General features: G+C 42.5%; 1 protein-coding gene across 1 annotated transcript in view; it reads left to right on the forward strand.

Annotated features, from left to right (window-relative positions):
• LOC118422377 (adenylate kinase 9-like) overlaps window positions 1-16043 on the forward strand; it is a 41912-nt gene that overhangs the window by 10893 nt on the left and 14976 nt on the right. The window contains exons 10-22 of the mRNA XM_035829897.1: window positions 635-807; window positions 1520-1700; window positions 2423-2567; window positions 2864-2950; window positions 3952-4107; window positions 4707-4748; window positions 5224-5386; window positions 6381-6611; window positions 8536-8636; window positions 12190-12218; window positions 13052-13125; window positions 13295-13404; window positions 14100-14209. Coding sequence (XP_035685790.1) covers window positions 635-807; window positions 1520-1700; window positions 2423-2567; window positions 2864-2950; window positions 3952-4107; window positions 4707-4748; window positions 5224-5386; window positions 6381-6611; window positions 8536-8636; window positions 12190-12218; window positions 13052-13125; window positions 13295-13404; window positions 14100-14209 — 1602 coding nt within the window. The remainder of the gene's footprint in view (window positions 1-634; window positions 808-1519; window positions 1701-2422; window positions 2568-2863; window positions 2951-3951; window positions 4108-4706; window positions 4749-5223; window positions 5387-6380; window positions 6612-8535; window positions 8637-12189; window positions 12219-13051; window positions 13126-13294; window positions 13405-14099; window positions 14210-16043) is intronic.

The raw sequence follows: 16043 nt of genomic DNA on the forward strand, positions 1-16043 counted from the left end.
CTATCCGTCTGGAGATGTGCCCATTCAAACCGTTTGGCGGTAATGTCAGTAAATGAGCGAATCTAGGAATAGGTTCTAGAGCGCTTGTTCGATGACAACAGGCCTCCCACGAGCGGGCGGAGGGCTTGTCCAGTGTTGGAACGTCTGATCGAACGAGCTCTTGAGTCCATTCCATATTTCGCTCATGTGTAGGGACCAATCAGCGCCTGCTTCCAAAATTTGGACGATTCCAGACGTAAAGATGGTCCGCGTTCCCAGACGGAAGCACAGAGAAGCGACTGTATGTAGTGCATAATGAATGTCAGAGCTAGAAGCGACTGTTTATAGTATATAATGAACGCCGGAGCAAACTTCTTTCCGGATGGTACCCAGGCTAGTTTTAACCAGTGTAGGGGGCTTTTCTGTTGTTATATAACAAAGGTAACAGATGTTGGCTCTATGGCACTAAATGCGGCCATCAAAATGCACCAGAAATACCTGCACAGCTCCAATTTTACCTGCACTAACACACAGGTGGTATTTCGAGCCCTGCATGTGACGTTGACACACACTAAGATGCCCCTATGCTGTGAAATATTCATGGTGAGAACACAGAGTTGGTTTCTAACAAATTGAACCATAACTTATGCCCCAGGAGGAGGAGGAGCTCCCAGAGGACATGGAGACAGAGGAGCTGCTCCGGACGCTCGCGAGTAAGGAGACCGTCGCGCCACGATTCCGCTGGAGACGTAGCCGTTGGTTACGGGTGTGTCCCGTCGCCATGTCGGAGGGAAACCTGGTCCAGGGGAAACCAGAATTCGCTGTCAGGTAGGACAGATTATAACAGATTCTACATTTATAAAGGTTGGACATCCAGGTAAACAAGCATGTTAGATGTACTTGTATTGAATTGTTTCTGCCAGTTCATTCTAGTGATGCTGAAGAAAATTGATGGATGTTACTCTTAACATCTGGAAGTAAATCTCCGTTTTTATCCAGTTCCAGAGATTTAATTGTATTTGATTTTGAAAGATTCTGTGTCCCTATGTAGTGCAACTGGTAGCAGACTCACAGTTGAGCTCATGGTTCAAATTAGTTGGTAACTGGGAGAGCTCAGTTCAAATCCTAGGTTGGGCATTTTGGTTGGGGATAGGGAATTTCGGTTGAGGTTGTACCAGTCTTTTGGATGGGATGTAAAATGTGGGGTCCCATGTTTGAGGATATGCCTCGAGCATGTTAAAGGGGAAGGGATAGCAACCCTCCCTGTAAAACATACCCTGTCAAAAGAGCAAAGAAACTTGCTACACTGTGTGCCACTAGGCACTACAAGAGTCTGAATAAACAAATGATGTTAGATATATGTCAGCTTGCAGTGCAGTGGAAAATTTGCCCAAGGTTATGGAGGATAGGAAAGGATGGAGAGATAGAGTAATGTTCATCCGTGCAACCAGCCCAACCGGATGATGATGATGATGATATGTCAATAATGCCTACCTCTACCTTTGATCAAAGTGACACCATCTTGGTTTTGTTCCTGCAGTTTCCTGGACAAGATCTACGTGCTGTCTTCACCAGAGGCCATGGAGAAGTTCTTGAAGAACCCCCGGCCCTACTTACTACCCCCCCTGCCCAGGCCCCCCTGTAAGCTAGTGGTGACTGGACCTCCCACCTCGGGCAAGACTTCCCTGTGTCACCTACTGGCTCAGAAGTACAATGCTGTGGTAAGTTTGGTTTCTTTCTTATAATCTTTTGTTTGATTTTAGGAATATGATAGTTAATCGGCAAATGTAATCAATCATATGCTGTAAGAGTGTTGTCTCTATGTCTCAACTGTTAGCAACCTCACAGTTCTAGGTAGTTGGTAACTGGGAGGCACTGGTTCAATCCTGGGTAGGATATTTCAGTTGGGGCTTCACCTGTCTTTTATGAGGGATGCAAAACAGGGTTTCAGGGTGCCTTGAGTATGTTCAAGTAATATATATCCTGCTACTGAAACACATGGAAATTTGCTGCCCTATGTCCCACTATAGGCACTACCGTTAGTGAACAATAACAACAATACCTACATTGAAATCAGCTAGAAGAAAGGGTATGTCACCCCGTAAGAGCTGGTATAACCTCAACAGTCTGATATAACACTGTATGTCTCAAACACTACTACCGTAACTGTAACAGTAACTACTACCTTGAAGAAAGACTAGAAGATATGCTTGCTATGTTTTTATGTTAAAAATCCGAGAACCAAGGAAATTAGTTGGTGTGCCCTTGGTAGCTGGAAGACCCCAGTTCAATCCTGGGTAGGGAATCTCAGTTGGGACTGCATTTGTTTTTCAGAATGGGCGCAAAATGGGGTTTCATTGTTCGAGTATGTACCACAAAGGGATCAATTATAAACAATTACCTACCTTGAAGAAAGACTGACAGGTGTGTCGTCTTGCTGCAGGTGTTGAGCATGCAGGAGCTGATCAAGCCTCGTATAGAGATGGAGAAGGAGAAGATGGTCCAGAAGGTTCGGGAGGAGACTTTGGAGTCCTCCATCAACCTGGTGAAGATGAGGCTGGAGCAGGAGGCTGCGGAGAAGGAGGATAGTAAGTACAGATGCGAAATACACCTGTTAGGGACTTGAACCCTTAACTTTTTGATCCTAGGTCGACAACCCCAAGACCACCTTGCCACTTTATAATGAATGAATAAATGAAGACCTTTATTGCACATTTTTGCCGAACTGGGTACAGGTCACATGGTAACAATCATATAAATTTATATGTACATATGAATCTCTAATCTACTCCAGTATATTTGACTTTCTCTCACTTGGTAAATGCATAAATGTAGCTAGCTGTATGGTTGGGTAAGATTTATTTTATTTCCTGTTTATTCCCAGCTGTGTCCGAAAAGGGAGATGTTGCAGAGACAGACGAACCCACAGAGGAGGCTGCTAAGGACTCAGAAGGGGAGGGCGGCGAGGAAGGTACCTCATACTCAACTTCTCTTTTCTCACAGGCAGACAGAAACCCTAGTCAGGCAGACAGACAGACAGACAGGCAGGTTTAGAAACAACATGTTTCTGTTGACAGTCAGAGAGGTACCTCATACACAAGTTTTCTTTATGGCAGGCAGATACACAGGCAGGCTTAAAAATTAAAGATGTTACCGTTGACAGTCAGAGAGTACCTCATACACAAGTTTTCATTCTCACAGGCAGACAGGCAGGCTTAAAAATTGAAGATGTTACCATTGACAGTCAGAGAGGTACCTCATACACAAGTTTTCTTTATGGCAGGCAGATACACAGGCAGGCTTAAAAATTAAAGATGTTACCGTTGACAGTCAGAGAGTACCTCATACACAAGTTTTCATTCTCACAGGCAGACAGGCAGGCTGAAAAATTAAAGATGTTACCGTTGACAGTCAAAGAGGTACCTCTTATGCATGTTTTCTTTCTGGCAGGCAGACAGGTAGACAGGCTTAGAAAGAAGAAGATGTGACAATCAGTGAGGTAGTTAGCCTAGGAGAAATAAACACTGATTTAAATATAGACAGAACTTTAATTCTTAAGACAGAACAAAGCTCATACACAATTTTTTGAAGTTGTTGTCACAGGTAGACAGACAGACAGGCTTAGATGTCTATATGTTGACAGTTAGAGAGCTAGTCAATGTAGAAGACATTTTTTGAGCAGAGAGAAGTTGAAGTCCTTAGAAAGAGATTAAAAAGCTCATACACAGATTTTCTCATTTGCAGACAGGTAGTCAGTTTGAAAATTTCTCCATTTAGTGTTACATATATTATATGTAAGACAGCAGCTATACTTTCAATACTTTTTTTCCTTCTAACCAGTTAGAGATGTCAGCTGATAGAATTAAAGCTCATTCCATGCAAAAATAACTTCCCTGTTATTGTTAGTCAGCAGAGCTTTCCTTTTGCTAGAATGGCAGACTTTTAGGGAGTGCTTCATGTAGTTACATTTAGAGGCCTTGCATGCTTTAGGAGAGGAAAAACCTGCAGAAGAACAAGAGGAGAAAACTGAGGAGGGAGAGAAGGAAGAAGGAGAGAAAGAAGGAGAGAAAGAGGATCAGGAGGGGGAGGGAGACCAACCAGCGGAAGAGCCAATGGAAGAGACCACCGGTGAGGGAGGGGTGGTACCCAGGCTGTGCTTCCCGCTATTGCTAGCACCCCCTCTGCATGCAATAACCCCCTTCTGCATATGATAAGTCTTTATTGTCTTTAATGTTCACACTTTTCCATCCCACCTCACCAGTGTGCTATTTTTTCACCAGGGTTGTTTTAAGAGTACGAATGTCTTCTTCCTGTCATCACCAAGTCTTCTGATGTGATAAAATTACTGTAATTTCACCAGAATGATGACCAACACTAGGCTATACAATAGCTAACCCTTATATGTTAATCCCTTTCTTTCTCACCCACCTCACCAGTGTGCTATTTTTCATCAGGGTTGTTTTAAGAGTACAGCTTTCTTCTCCTGTCATCACCAAGTCTTCTGCTTTGATAACTTACCATACTTTCACCACAGTGGTGACAATACTAGGCTATACAATAGCTAACTCTTATGTTAATAACCTTTTCTCTCTCACCCCATCTCACTTTCCATCAGGGCCATACGAGCAGTACCAGTAGTATTTTCTTTCTTTTCTATTTCCCTTTCCTGTAAGGAGCTTGTACCTACAGAACCATTATGTCTTCCTAACCTGCCTTTTCTTTTACAGAGAGCAAAGAAGAGCCACCACCAAAACCTGAGCCCATCGTTGGTAAGGCTCCCTTGTTTTATCCTAAAGCTCAAAGTTCCAAAATAAAATGATGAAGTTCAAACTGTGCCATATTGATTGTACATTGAGTCATCCACCAAAACATTGGTACCAAAAGATTAGTATCAAGGCTAATAAGAAAAATCTGTACAAAATATATCATGTTTTACTCCGTAGATAGACAATTTTTCCCGTTGACATTAGCATTAAGAACACTTATAATGACCACATGTAAAAGACTGGATTTCATTGATCTCTCAAATATTCTTCTTTCAATGGGCAGTTTTACTGTGTATCAAGATGTTGAAGATGGTGGAAAATATGTTTACCCCACAGATAGATATTTTTCCCATAGACCACAAAGACAGTGACTACCTGTCTACAAAGACCAGATTTTATTGGTCCCCCAACTGGTCTTGTTGGGCAGTTTCAACCCACTATCAGTACATTTTTAAAAAACTGTTTCCTTGTCTCCCAGTTGATGCTAACCACCCTGAGGTGCAGAAGATGGTGGAAGATGCAGTGAAGGAGGCGGAGAAGCAGACCATCACCATCCCGCCTGATGTGTATGTGGAAGTCATGGAGGAGAAGATCAAGGAAGTGGAGAATAACCTCCGCATGAAGAACCCAGAGGGGCCCTTGTGAGTTTCTGTCTCAAGTTTGTTTGTTCTACATCACTGGTAAACCATTTTGGGTTATAAGACACCAGCTTTGTACAGTACGTATCTGTCTCTGTTCTATATAGATGGTATAACTGTCGTTCGGGGTAACACACCAGCTTTGCAGGCACGCGGCGCGGCAGCAGCTGGTTATATTACACCAAACAAGCCATCACACCTTACTTTTGCACATCTATCTGCAAGCGTTCTTTAAAACTACCCAAAGAAGAGGCCCCTACTGTACTTGGTGATAACAAATTCCTCTCTACAATAGTTCTGGGAAAGTACAAATTTTTGAACACATCAATTCTAGGTTGGTAACTCTACGTATATATGCTTTGTAAAAACAGGGTGATATGTTTAAGCCAAAAAGCAGTTACTCAAGCAACTGTTTAATGATTTTAAAAACATTCAGCAATTGTTAAAAAGTTTATAATGCCCACTGTCTCTCTTCAGTGATGACTGGAGTACCCTGATGTAAATGGCCTCCTTTATACCTCTTACAAATTAGTCCTGTTCAGTGTCCAGTTTCTGACTGGCCCCACGATTCAATGTGAATTGTTGAGAGTTTATGATTTATTTTGAATGACTTAGTTCTGTACACTAATAAGTAGTTACTCAAGCAACTGGATATGGTTTTGGAAATGCTCAGACATTTTGACTGCTATCCAGTAGTTTTTGTCAGTGAGGGTTTATATATCCTAGCTGTGAATTGAAGATCTACTTGAAGAACAGGTTTATCCTAACTATGAATCAATAATGAAAAGTGGGTGGAAGACAATTTTTAAAGGCCCAAAAGCTACATTAGCTATAAACCCTCTCCAACAAGATATCTTCAGCGTCACTGACGAAAACTACTGGATAGTAGTTGAAATGTCTGACCGTTTCCAAAACCATATCTTGTTGCTTGAGTGACTACTTTTTGGCATATCTTATTACCTGGATGTCTAAGCTACATCAACGTATTTCTCTCCAGCTTTGGTGGGTGGATCCTGGACAACTTCCCAAACAACCGTGACCAATGGGCGGCCATGGTGGACAAGAACATCTGCCCTGACGACGTCGTCTGTCTGCGGGACGGCAGCGAGAACGGCGCGTACCTGCTGAAGCGCTGGTACAAGGTCAACCAGGAGGAGGTCGACGAGAAGGTCAGAGCCAGGAGGGTGGAAGAGGCGGCAGCAGAGGCGAAGGCTGCCGAGGAGGCCAGGTGGGTTAGCATCCCTTTGTTTAGACCCTTGTAGTGCCCAGTGACCTGGAGAGGAGATAGGCGCCGCTAGGGGACTAAAATGCCTATTGATACAGCACAACATGTTGTGCTGCCCCTACGGCTAATTAATCAGCCTACGGCTGATTAAAAGGCTATGGGACGAATGAAAGTGCCTAGTGGCATATGGGTCAGCAAGTTTCCTTGCTGTTTCTGTAGCAGGGTATATGTTTTTACAGTGAGGGGTTGCTAGCCCAGGTGAGTTAGCGTTTGTTTGTACATGTAGGTAGCATGCGTAATCAAGTGGTTAGTGGCCCTCTCTCTGGAACTAGGAGCCGTGAGTTCGATTCTGGCTGTTTTGCTCACCCAACATGCAAGCTACCGGAAAGGGTTGCAGTTCTTAAGAAGGGACGTGGTTCACTGTTCATAGTGCTTGTCGAAAACAGCGAGGGGAATTTCCCCGGTACAATGAACCTGTAAATACTGTACATAGCATCTGTCCTCTCTGTCACGACCAGTGGAAGACTAACTCTTAAGTGAGGAGGCCAGGTGAGTTTCCTTTGTTTGTTTGCACCCTTGTAAAGCCCAGTGGCACATATAGCAGAACGTTTCCTTGTTTCAGTAGCAGGGTATATTTTTATAGGGATGGGTTGCTAGCCCCTCCCCTTAACATGCTTGAGGCACCTCCCCGAACACTGGACCCCTTCTGAAAGTCGGGTCATAGGATTTCAGCGCCTCGGACAGAACCATTTCCTTTGCATGGACAATAACCCTTTATTATCATAAGACATACATCACTTTTACCAATCAAACAAGACCATAGCTCCCAAATATTGGACCCCCATTTTAAGTCCATTCCGAAAGACACTGCAACCCCAACTGAGATGCCCTTCCCAGGATTGAATCGGGATCTCCCAGTTACCAACTAACAAAAAACATGGTAAAAGTAGCGTTTTGGAGGCCATAGGGACAGTGGGTTGTTATATACAATGTCTTGGGCATGGTACTGCTAGGCAAAACTCATCCCTCTCCTTCTACCGCCTTTTACCTTCCCAACCAAAGTCAGGTGCCCATTTTCACACATGGGTGGAGTGAGGAAAGTGTTCTGAAGTGCCTCCCAAGGGAACAAGGCCCCTTAATCTTGTGTCAGCTAACCAAACCACTTAGATGCCATGTCATAAATTACGTGTAGGAACTTCTTATTGCAACTCAAGTGTTACAGCAATCATAGTTAGTGAAATTTTCCTTGTGAATTGCTTAGCACAAACTAATGTAAAAGTTTACAATGTAGCCATTTTCACACCTAGTTGGAGTGAGGAAAGTGGTGTAAATTGCCTTTACCAAGGGCACAACATTGGTGGTATGCCAAGTATCGAACTTGGGACCTCTGGGATCTGGACCAAACACCCTAACTGTTATGCCAACATGACACCAACAATACACCAACATCTTGCAACACCATTGTAAAACATGGCCCATATGTTGCACCATACAGACTAGAGGAAGAGCAGAGGCATCCAACATCCATGGTGCAATGTTTTTTTTTATAATTTTGAGTTAAAATTGTGCATTCTTAGGTTATAATCCTGAGGGGCAAAAATGCTGTTAAAGAGGTGACAGTAGAAGGCTGTCATCCCTGGTTTTCATCAGAATTTCATGCTTGTCAGAGGATCTGCTCTGGGCGTTTAGTGCGTCAAATTTCTTGTTAGTGTAAGATTAGGGTGTCCAAATAATGCCATGATGTGTGCCTGGCTAAAAGCCTGTTTTAACACCATTGTAAAACATGACCCCTGTCTTGTACCATACAGACTAGAAGAGGAGCGTGTAAGGAAACACACCCTAACTGTTATGCCAACATGACACCAACATGACACCAACATATTGTGACACATTGTAATTTGAATAACCCCTGTCTTGTACCTTCCAGACTGGAGGAAGAACGTGCCAGGAAGGAAGAAGAGGAACGAGAGAGACAGGCAGCGGAGGAGGAAAGACGCAGGAAGATCGAGGCGGGAGAACTCAGCGATGGTGAGACACCTGTCGTCCATTTTATTGAAGAAATTGAGAAAGACAAAAAGACCCTGAAACTGCCCTAGGTTCAGCCCAGTTAATACTCTTAGTGCCAGGCTTTGACCACTGACTTCAGAACCCGTGAACAAGGCTCATCATCATCATTGGTCGACATGCTTACACGCAACAGGGTTATATCGCCCCTTATAGGGTGACATACCTTTTCGTATGGCTAACACGACTGACGCCCTTAACTTCCGTGTTTCCCTTGCTACATGGCGGGTCACTTAAAACAAAGTTATCATCATGATATCCATATCACCTCTCATCATTTTTCATGTGTTGCATGATTTTAACTATTAATGGCATGTGTTTCATCAATAATGGCACAGGCATGTGTGTTGGGAATGGACTAATGCTCATATGAAATTGCATGATCATGTAATAATCATGTCTGTTTTCATGCATGTGACATTGTCTAATTGTGCATGTGAAATTTTCTAATTTTTCTATAAAGGTTTATATGTGACGCTATTTCAGTTCACTATGTTAAGGGCTTACCAACAAGCTGTCAGTCAGTCCTCTCACCCTCGTCAAGTTGGAATGACCAAAAGCTTGGTTGGCAAGCGCTTTAACTTGTGCACGAAAATACATGAAACATACAAATATTTTTACCAATTCCTAATTTTCAATGTCTAAATTAATTGGTTTTGTTCGTTCTAATCACGTCGTCGTCGCACCTAACCTCACCACCATCACCCATAATGCACCACTAATGTCACAACCAATCAGAGGAGGATGGCGAGAAGGCTGCGCCCGCAGAAGGCGAGGTTCCGGTCGAACCTCCGTCCGAAGCCTTCCCCGGGGAGGTCGTTCCCCCCACCCCCCAGGGGGAGGAGGCTCCCCAGGGGGAGGGGGAGAAGGTGGAGGGAGAGGAGGGGACGAAAGGTACCCAGTGTGGCGTGGACGGTCGGGGTAAACCCTCGGCCGGCTAACTGTTGTGACTGTCCCTACTGGCATCTCGCTGTGTGGCTAAGGCCATGTTGGTTTGGTTATATGGATGACATCCTTACATGCATCAATTTTTATCCATTTCAACAGAAGAAGTTTTGGAGCACACTGTAAATCATACAGAGCAGCTGCAAAATGAGGAAATACATGATTGTATATGTCGTGAATTTAAAAAAATGGAATACTAATGTTGTAGAGTGCCTAAGTCAAAGAAGGAGATGTACCAGAACAAAAGTGAAGAATCTATTGTTTGGATTACCATTGTCTTTGTGTCTGATCATTTGCTCAACCTTCCTGATCATGAAGAATTTCATAAGCAAGGCAACGTTTTAGCCACACTTACACCAGTTTTGTCATTCCCAGAGAATGTGCCCATTTAATTGAATCAACAAAGCCTGGCCTTGGTAACCTACTGTAACTTCCACAGGAACGCTGAATACCTCGCTGCACTAAACATCTTCCTGTCTCTCTATAACTGTTGCTGTAACATTCACAGGAGCGCTGACCTGTAAAGCATTGTTGTGAAGTTTTGCTGTCGTGTTGTGCCAATTCTGTGGTCTTTGCCTGTGTATTTTCTTTCAGCCAAAACACACACGCACAAGCCTCTCATACTGTCATTGATACTTACATATAAAAGTGCTATCTCAGCATTTCTACACAAACAGACTCTACTGACTGCAGTAAATGTGATGTAAAAAAACTTTCTGTTATCTGCATGTCTGATCAGTCTACTGATCATATAAGACTGCCTTCTTTAAAACTTAACACTTAACTGTAATGGAGGATACCAGTATAATGTAACAACCCTGTAAAATAAAACCGTCACTTCTCAACTAACTCTGTCACCCCCAAAAATCTTAACTTCTTGGAGCTGAATTCCTGAAACAAAACCGCTACCAACCTATGACTCAACCTTAACCCAACCCAACCCAACCCAACCCAACCCAATACACCCTTTCAATTGAAACCTTCTCTTGAAATACAACCTAAAACCAAACCGTTCCAAGCTACATTGTAATCAAAGAATGCACTGCTTGCCTTGTTTGTCATGTGCGTCTGCTGAGTGCTGTAAAAATTAAAGACTGTCTTTTGTATAACAAAACTTTATGTAAAAGAAGAAAGAAATGTAAGAGCAAGCTTTAACATCACATTTAAACACTTCACAAAGTCACACTACCTCATCTTTACGTCATACAATGTTCCTTTTCAAAAATAACAAAAGATGAGGATGAAGAGAAAGAGAAAGAGAAAGAGGAGGAGAAAAGCCAGATCGACGAGGAGGTCGAAGAGGAAGAGCTGAAGGAGGAAGGAGAAGAGGCAGAGGCCGGCTCCCCGAAGCCCGAGGCAGAACCCGAGGCCGCGCCGCCTGAAGCGCCTGTGGTCGAGGAAGAAGGTAGAACGCAAACCTGCGTGGTGGCAGAGTGGAGTGGCTGTGGGGTGCAAATCAGCGCTGTGCCGTGGAGACTGTCGCTAACCTGCCTGTGCTAATCTTCTAATGGGGATTAAGGTTAATTCATGGGATTAAGGCATAAATCCATAAAACAAGCAACTTTAATAATGTGATGTGGTTTGACTGTCGCTAATCTCTCTGTGCTGTGTGTAATCTGGATTAACTGGATTAAGACTGGGATTAAGGCTAATTCATAGATCCATAAAACAAACAAGTTTAATACATATCCTCCACGTGTCTTCTATCAATTAACTCAAGGCAAACAATAATTGCATGCCAAGTACCAACAGTGATGTGGGTCAACTGTCGCTTATCTTTCTGTGCTTCCTCTAATCTGGATTAATGGGATAAAGACTAATCCATGAAACAAGCAACTTTAATGTATCCTTATATTGTCTATCAATTAAACAAACTTAAGGCAAATATTTGCAAAGTACATGTATTGACAGTGATGTGTTTCTTCTGCAATACTATACTTATAATATTCAATTTGATAATCTTTGTATTATTAAATGCCTACTGATGTAATGCTTCTATAATGCCTAACCATGACAAATTTATTGCTGATTGTGACTTAACCTCCAAACCCTGCTATAATTATAACAATGTGCACAATGTTACCTGCTAGTTTAAGTGCTTCATTCCAGGTTAATGATATACTCCTTTCAGCTGAATTGAAAGATATGATGATTTTGCTCTCATGAATGAATGATGCTCTGGATTACTGTAACAATGTTGTAAAATAGTCTTGTCTTTGTACAAAGACATTTCCCTGTAACTAACTCTTTCCCCTTCTTGAAGCAAACATGCCACTTTTTTAATAACATTATATATCACCTGTAAATATTGGATTAAGCAATATACAACAACACGACTAAAGACATAATGAACATTCCTTCTCCAACTACATATTGAGAGAATCCTCCTGTATGTGCTGTGTCTTGTTTTAACAGTCACTTCCTCCTCCCTAACCTAACAGTCCTTCCCTTACAGAAACCCTTCAATACATACGTATAAAGCATTCAGGAATGCATGAAGGAAATGCAGGACAGAGTTTTCACCCTTGATACAATGTCTGACATTTTTTTTCCATTTTTCCCTGCTCTACAGTTCCACCGGAACCCACCCCACCACCAGTGGTGAGTCACTTATCTTCTTTCTCTTTGAAACAAACCAAAGAAAAAAAAGATGTAAAATATGTAGAAAAATAATAACAATGCAAGCAACTTGTTTCATTGTGATATCTAACATGGGTAGTATGTGTTTAAATGATGTAGGGTTCTCATGCATCAGTTGCATTTGTTACTGTCGAAATAACTTAGAACGTTAAAGCAGCAATTTTGGACACGTGTAGATCATGTATTTTGGCTTTTCAAGCTAAATTTACATCTTTGAATCAAAGTACACCAAAACAAAATTTAGCATTTCTTTTACATACAAAAGCTTGTTTTAGAAGTTCAAAATGTCTTTTTGGGTGTTTGGGGGCAACATTTGAGTTTAAATTCCATAGTTTTTTGCTGCCAGATTTGTATCACTATGATACAAGATAGCCCCTTCATCTTTGATTTTGTAGAAGCACGCAGATCAAATAAAAGATGCACCAAACAGCACTTACTCAAGCAACTGGACATGATTTTGGTAACGGTCAGACGTTTCAGGCAGCATCCACTACCTTTCATCAGTGACAGTTGCTTGCTATTTAGAGTATCTTGATAGCTGGATGTCTAATCTATATCATCGTAACAAGTAAACAAATGACTTCAAAAGAATTGCTGACAACAATTTCCTCTTGAACCCCCCTGCCAGTCCCCAGTACCCCCTGAGGGCCCGGAGGTGGAGCAGTGGCGCCAGGAGAGGGGGGACTTCGAGCGGGAGTGGGCCTCGCTCAAGGCTGTCATCTCAGGAACATCGCTAACCATTATTTCCTCTTGAAACCCCCCTGACCATTATTTCCTCTTGACCCCCCTGCCAGTCCCCAGTACCCCCCGAGGGCCCTGAGGTTGAACAGTGGCGCCAGGAGAGGGGGGACTTCGAGCGGGAGTGGGCCTCGCTCAAGGCTGTCATCTCAGGAACATTGCTAACCATTATTTCCTCTTGAACCCCCCCTGACCATTATTTCCTCTTGACCCCCCCCCTGCCAGTCCCCAGTACCCCCCGAGGGCCCAGAGGTTGAACAGTGGCGCCAGGAGAGGGGGGACTTCGAGCGGGAGTGGGCCTCGCTGAAGGCTGTGATCTCAGGAACCTCCTCGCTATCGCCCATCGACATAGAGGTGGAGGGGAAGACTGAGGATAAACAGCTGGAGGATGCCATCCACAGGATAGAGAGTAAGTTCTTTGATTCGTTTAGACCCTTCTAGTGCCTAGTGGCACATAGGACAGCAAGCTTCCTTGCTTTTTCTGTAGGAGGTGGTTGCTAGCCCTTCAACGTTGCAACATGCTCAAGACACCTCCTCAAATAAGGTTCCCCATTTTACATCCCTTCCAAAAGACGGGTGCAACCCCAACTGAGATGCGATTCCCAGGATTTGAAACGTGTTTCTAGTTACAATACTGCAGGGGGATTACACTTCCTCACACAGGGATGGAGATGGATGAGGATGGGATTTGATTGACAGGAGGATGTGTTTGATTGACAGGAGGATGAATATGATTGACAGGAGGCCAAGTTTTGATTGACAGAAAGGATGAGTTTTGATTGACAGGAGGATGAATATGATTGACAGGAGGATGAGTTTGATTGACAAGTTTGATTGACATGTGTTACAGTGACGTACCAGTACCGATTGACAGGATGATAAAATTGATTGACAGTTGGATGAGTTTTGATTGACAGGATGATAAATATGATTGACAGGAGGATGAGTTTGATTGACGGGAGGATGGGTTTTGTTTAACAGGAGGATGAGTTTGATTGACGGGAGGATGACTTTGATTGACAGGAGGATGAATATGATTGACAGGAGGATGAGTTTGATAGGCGGATGGGTTTTGATTGACACATGTCCCATGCATTTCAACAGTGACGTACCAGTACAGAGGATGGGAGTACACAGGGATGGACATGGATGAGGATGAGGAGGATGCTGCAGGAGGGGAGGAGGAGGAGGAAGAGGAAGGGGAGGAAGAGGAGGTAAGCCAGATATTCTCTCCTTTCAAAATCCAAAGTCATCATCATCAAACACTGCATGTAACATGTCTTGTTCTCTATGTACCAGCCCCCTTGGAAATCAACTTGAAGGGACACCTCTGTTGTCTTGATAGGGATTGCATACTAGTCTAAGATATACTTGTTCTGGTTGTGGCCTTTGTAACTTGCCTTCCTTTTCAGCTACATTGTTGCAAAGTTGTCCCTTATGTGTAAGATTTTATAAAAGAATGGAATGAGCACTTTCCTGGTGCAAAACACATTGTCACTATGACAGCGCATTATCATACACTAACTCTTGTCAGTGGACCTTAGGATCAACCAAAATCACATCTATTTTCATCTTAGTATTGAACAATGCCACAGCTTACTGCTTGACACAATTAAACACACAATTTGATAAGCTACAGTTGCCCACATTGGTTCCTACGTCTTGGCACAATATTGAGAGTTACCCACACAAGGACACTGCTGTCAGCTGTACATGCTTAACACATATTATATGGCAACATAATTGTTCACAGGACACAGTATACATAACACTAGTTCACCTCTTTCCGCGGGGTAGCCTATATCCGTTTTTAAAACAGGGTATTTAAGGATATCAAGTCAACGGACGTTGGTTTCAAATTGCAATATTTGCAAAGTATTGCTGTCTCAAACCACCATCTGTTGACTTGATATCTCTAATTACCCTGATTTTAGATAGAACGGCTTTAGGCTATCCCACGGATAAAGGTGAACTAGCGTTAATTGTGTAATAATAAATGGCACTTGTACTGGTTAATGTAACCCACCTGTTTGCATCCCTGCTGGCTGTAGTCGTTGCTTCGCTACTATTTTGTGAGGAGAAAGAAGGGAAAGGTGATGAAGACGAGAGTGATAGATGTTCAAGTCTTTCCGTCTGCACTGTCTTCTTCTTTTGTTTGTGCCTTGAATGTCATTTCTTGTGTAACTGTAATCATCTGTGTAACTGTAATCATCTAGATGATGGAATAACGGGAGGTATGGACCTTAGGAATGGAAGAGTAAATGTTAAATATGAAAAAGATTGTACGGTGAAAGTTCTTGCATGCTTCTGTCCTTCCTGTCTTGCATGACAACAGTGGAACTAGGGTGTTATATTAAGTTCAACTTGGTGATCTTCACATCTTTGTTGATGGATTCTAAGAGTGCACTGTATCTATAGACAGACAACTAAGTCTTTACAATGCACATGTGGCCCCTATTGTATTCCCCCCATGTTTGTTGTAAGGTGTAAGTTCTGTCAAAAGTTGTCTCTGTACCTCTCTTTATCGAAAGGAAAAGAAAATCTGAAGGATTGTAGGAAATAGATGCAATGTTACATTTTATGGAAAGTTTGCAACAAATAGTACAGATTTTAAAGATAAGGATAGATCCGTTATGGTCAAACCTCTCACACAGACTTCTGTCCTCTTTTTGTTCAATTGTACGCTTCATTGTATCCAGTGGAAAGAACTAGAGAGGTACAAACCAAAAAAACCCAAACCCAAAAAGGTAACATTTCACGTCCTCATCAGCACTTCAACATTTTATTTGCCACAATCTTTTCCACTTTAGTATCTTTTGTCACTTAAGTTGTGACATTTGCATTTTTGTCACAATGATAAACGTTTGTTTATCATTTTGTGTCCAGTGGAATTTTAAATGTTTAACTTGTACCATTTTTGCTCGTTGTGCATTTAGTACATGTGTTTACCGTTCACCATCTTTTTTAAAAGCAAGTAATGCTGATTCACCTTAATCTGTGGGGTAACCTAGATTCATTGTTATAAAAAACTGGGTATTTAGAGATTTC

Source organism: Branchiostoma floridae, chromosome 9, assembly GCF_000003815.2.
Source record: "Branchiostoma floridae strain S238N-H82 chromosome 9, Bfl_VNyyK, whole genome shotgun sequence".
NCBI lineage: Eukaryota > Metazoa > Chordata > Leptocardii > Amphioxiformes > Branchiostomatidae > Branchiostoma > Branchiostoma floridae.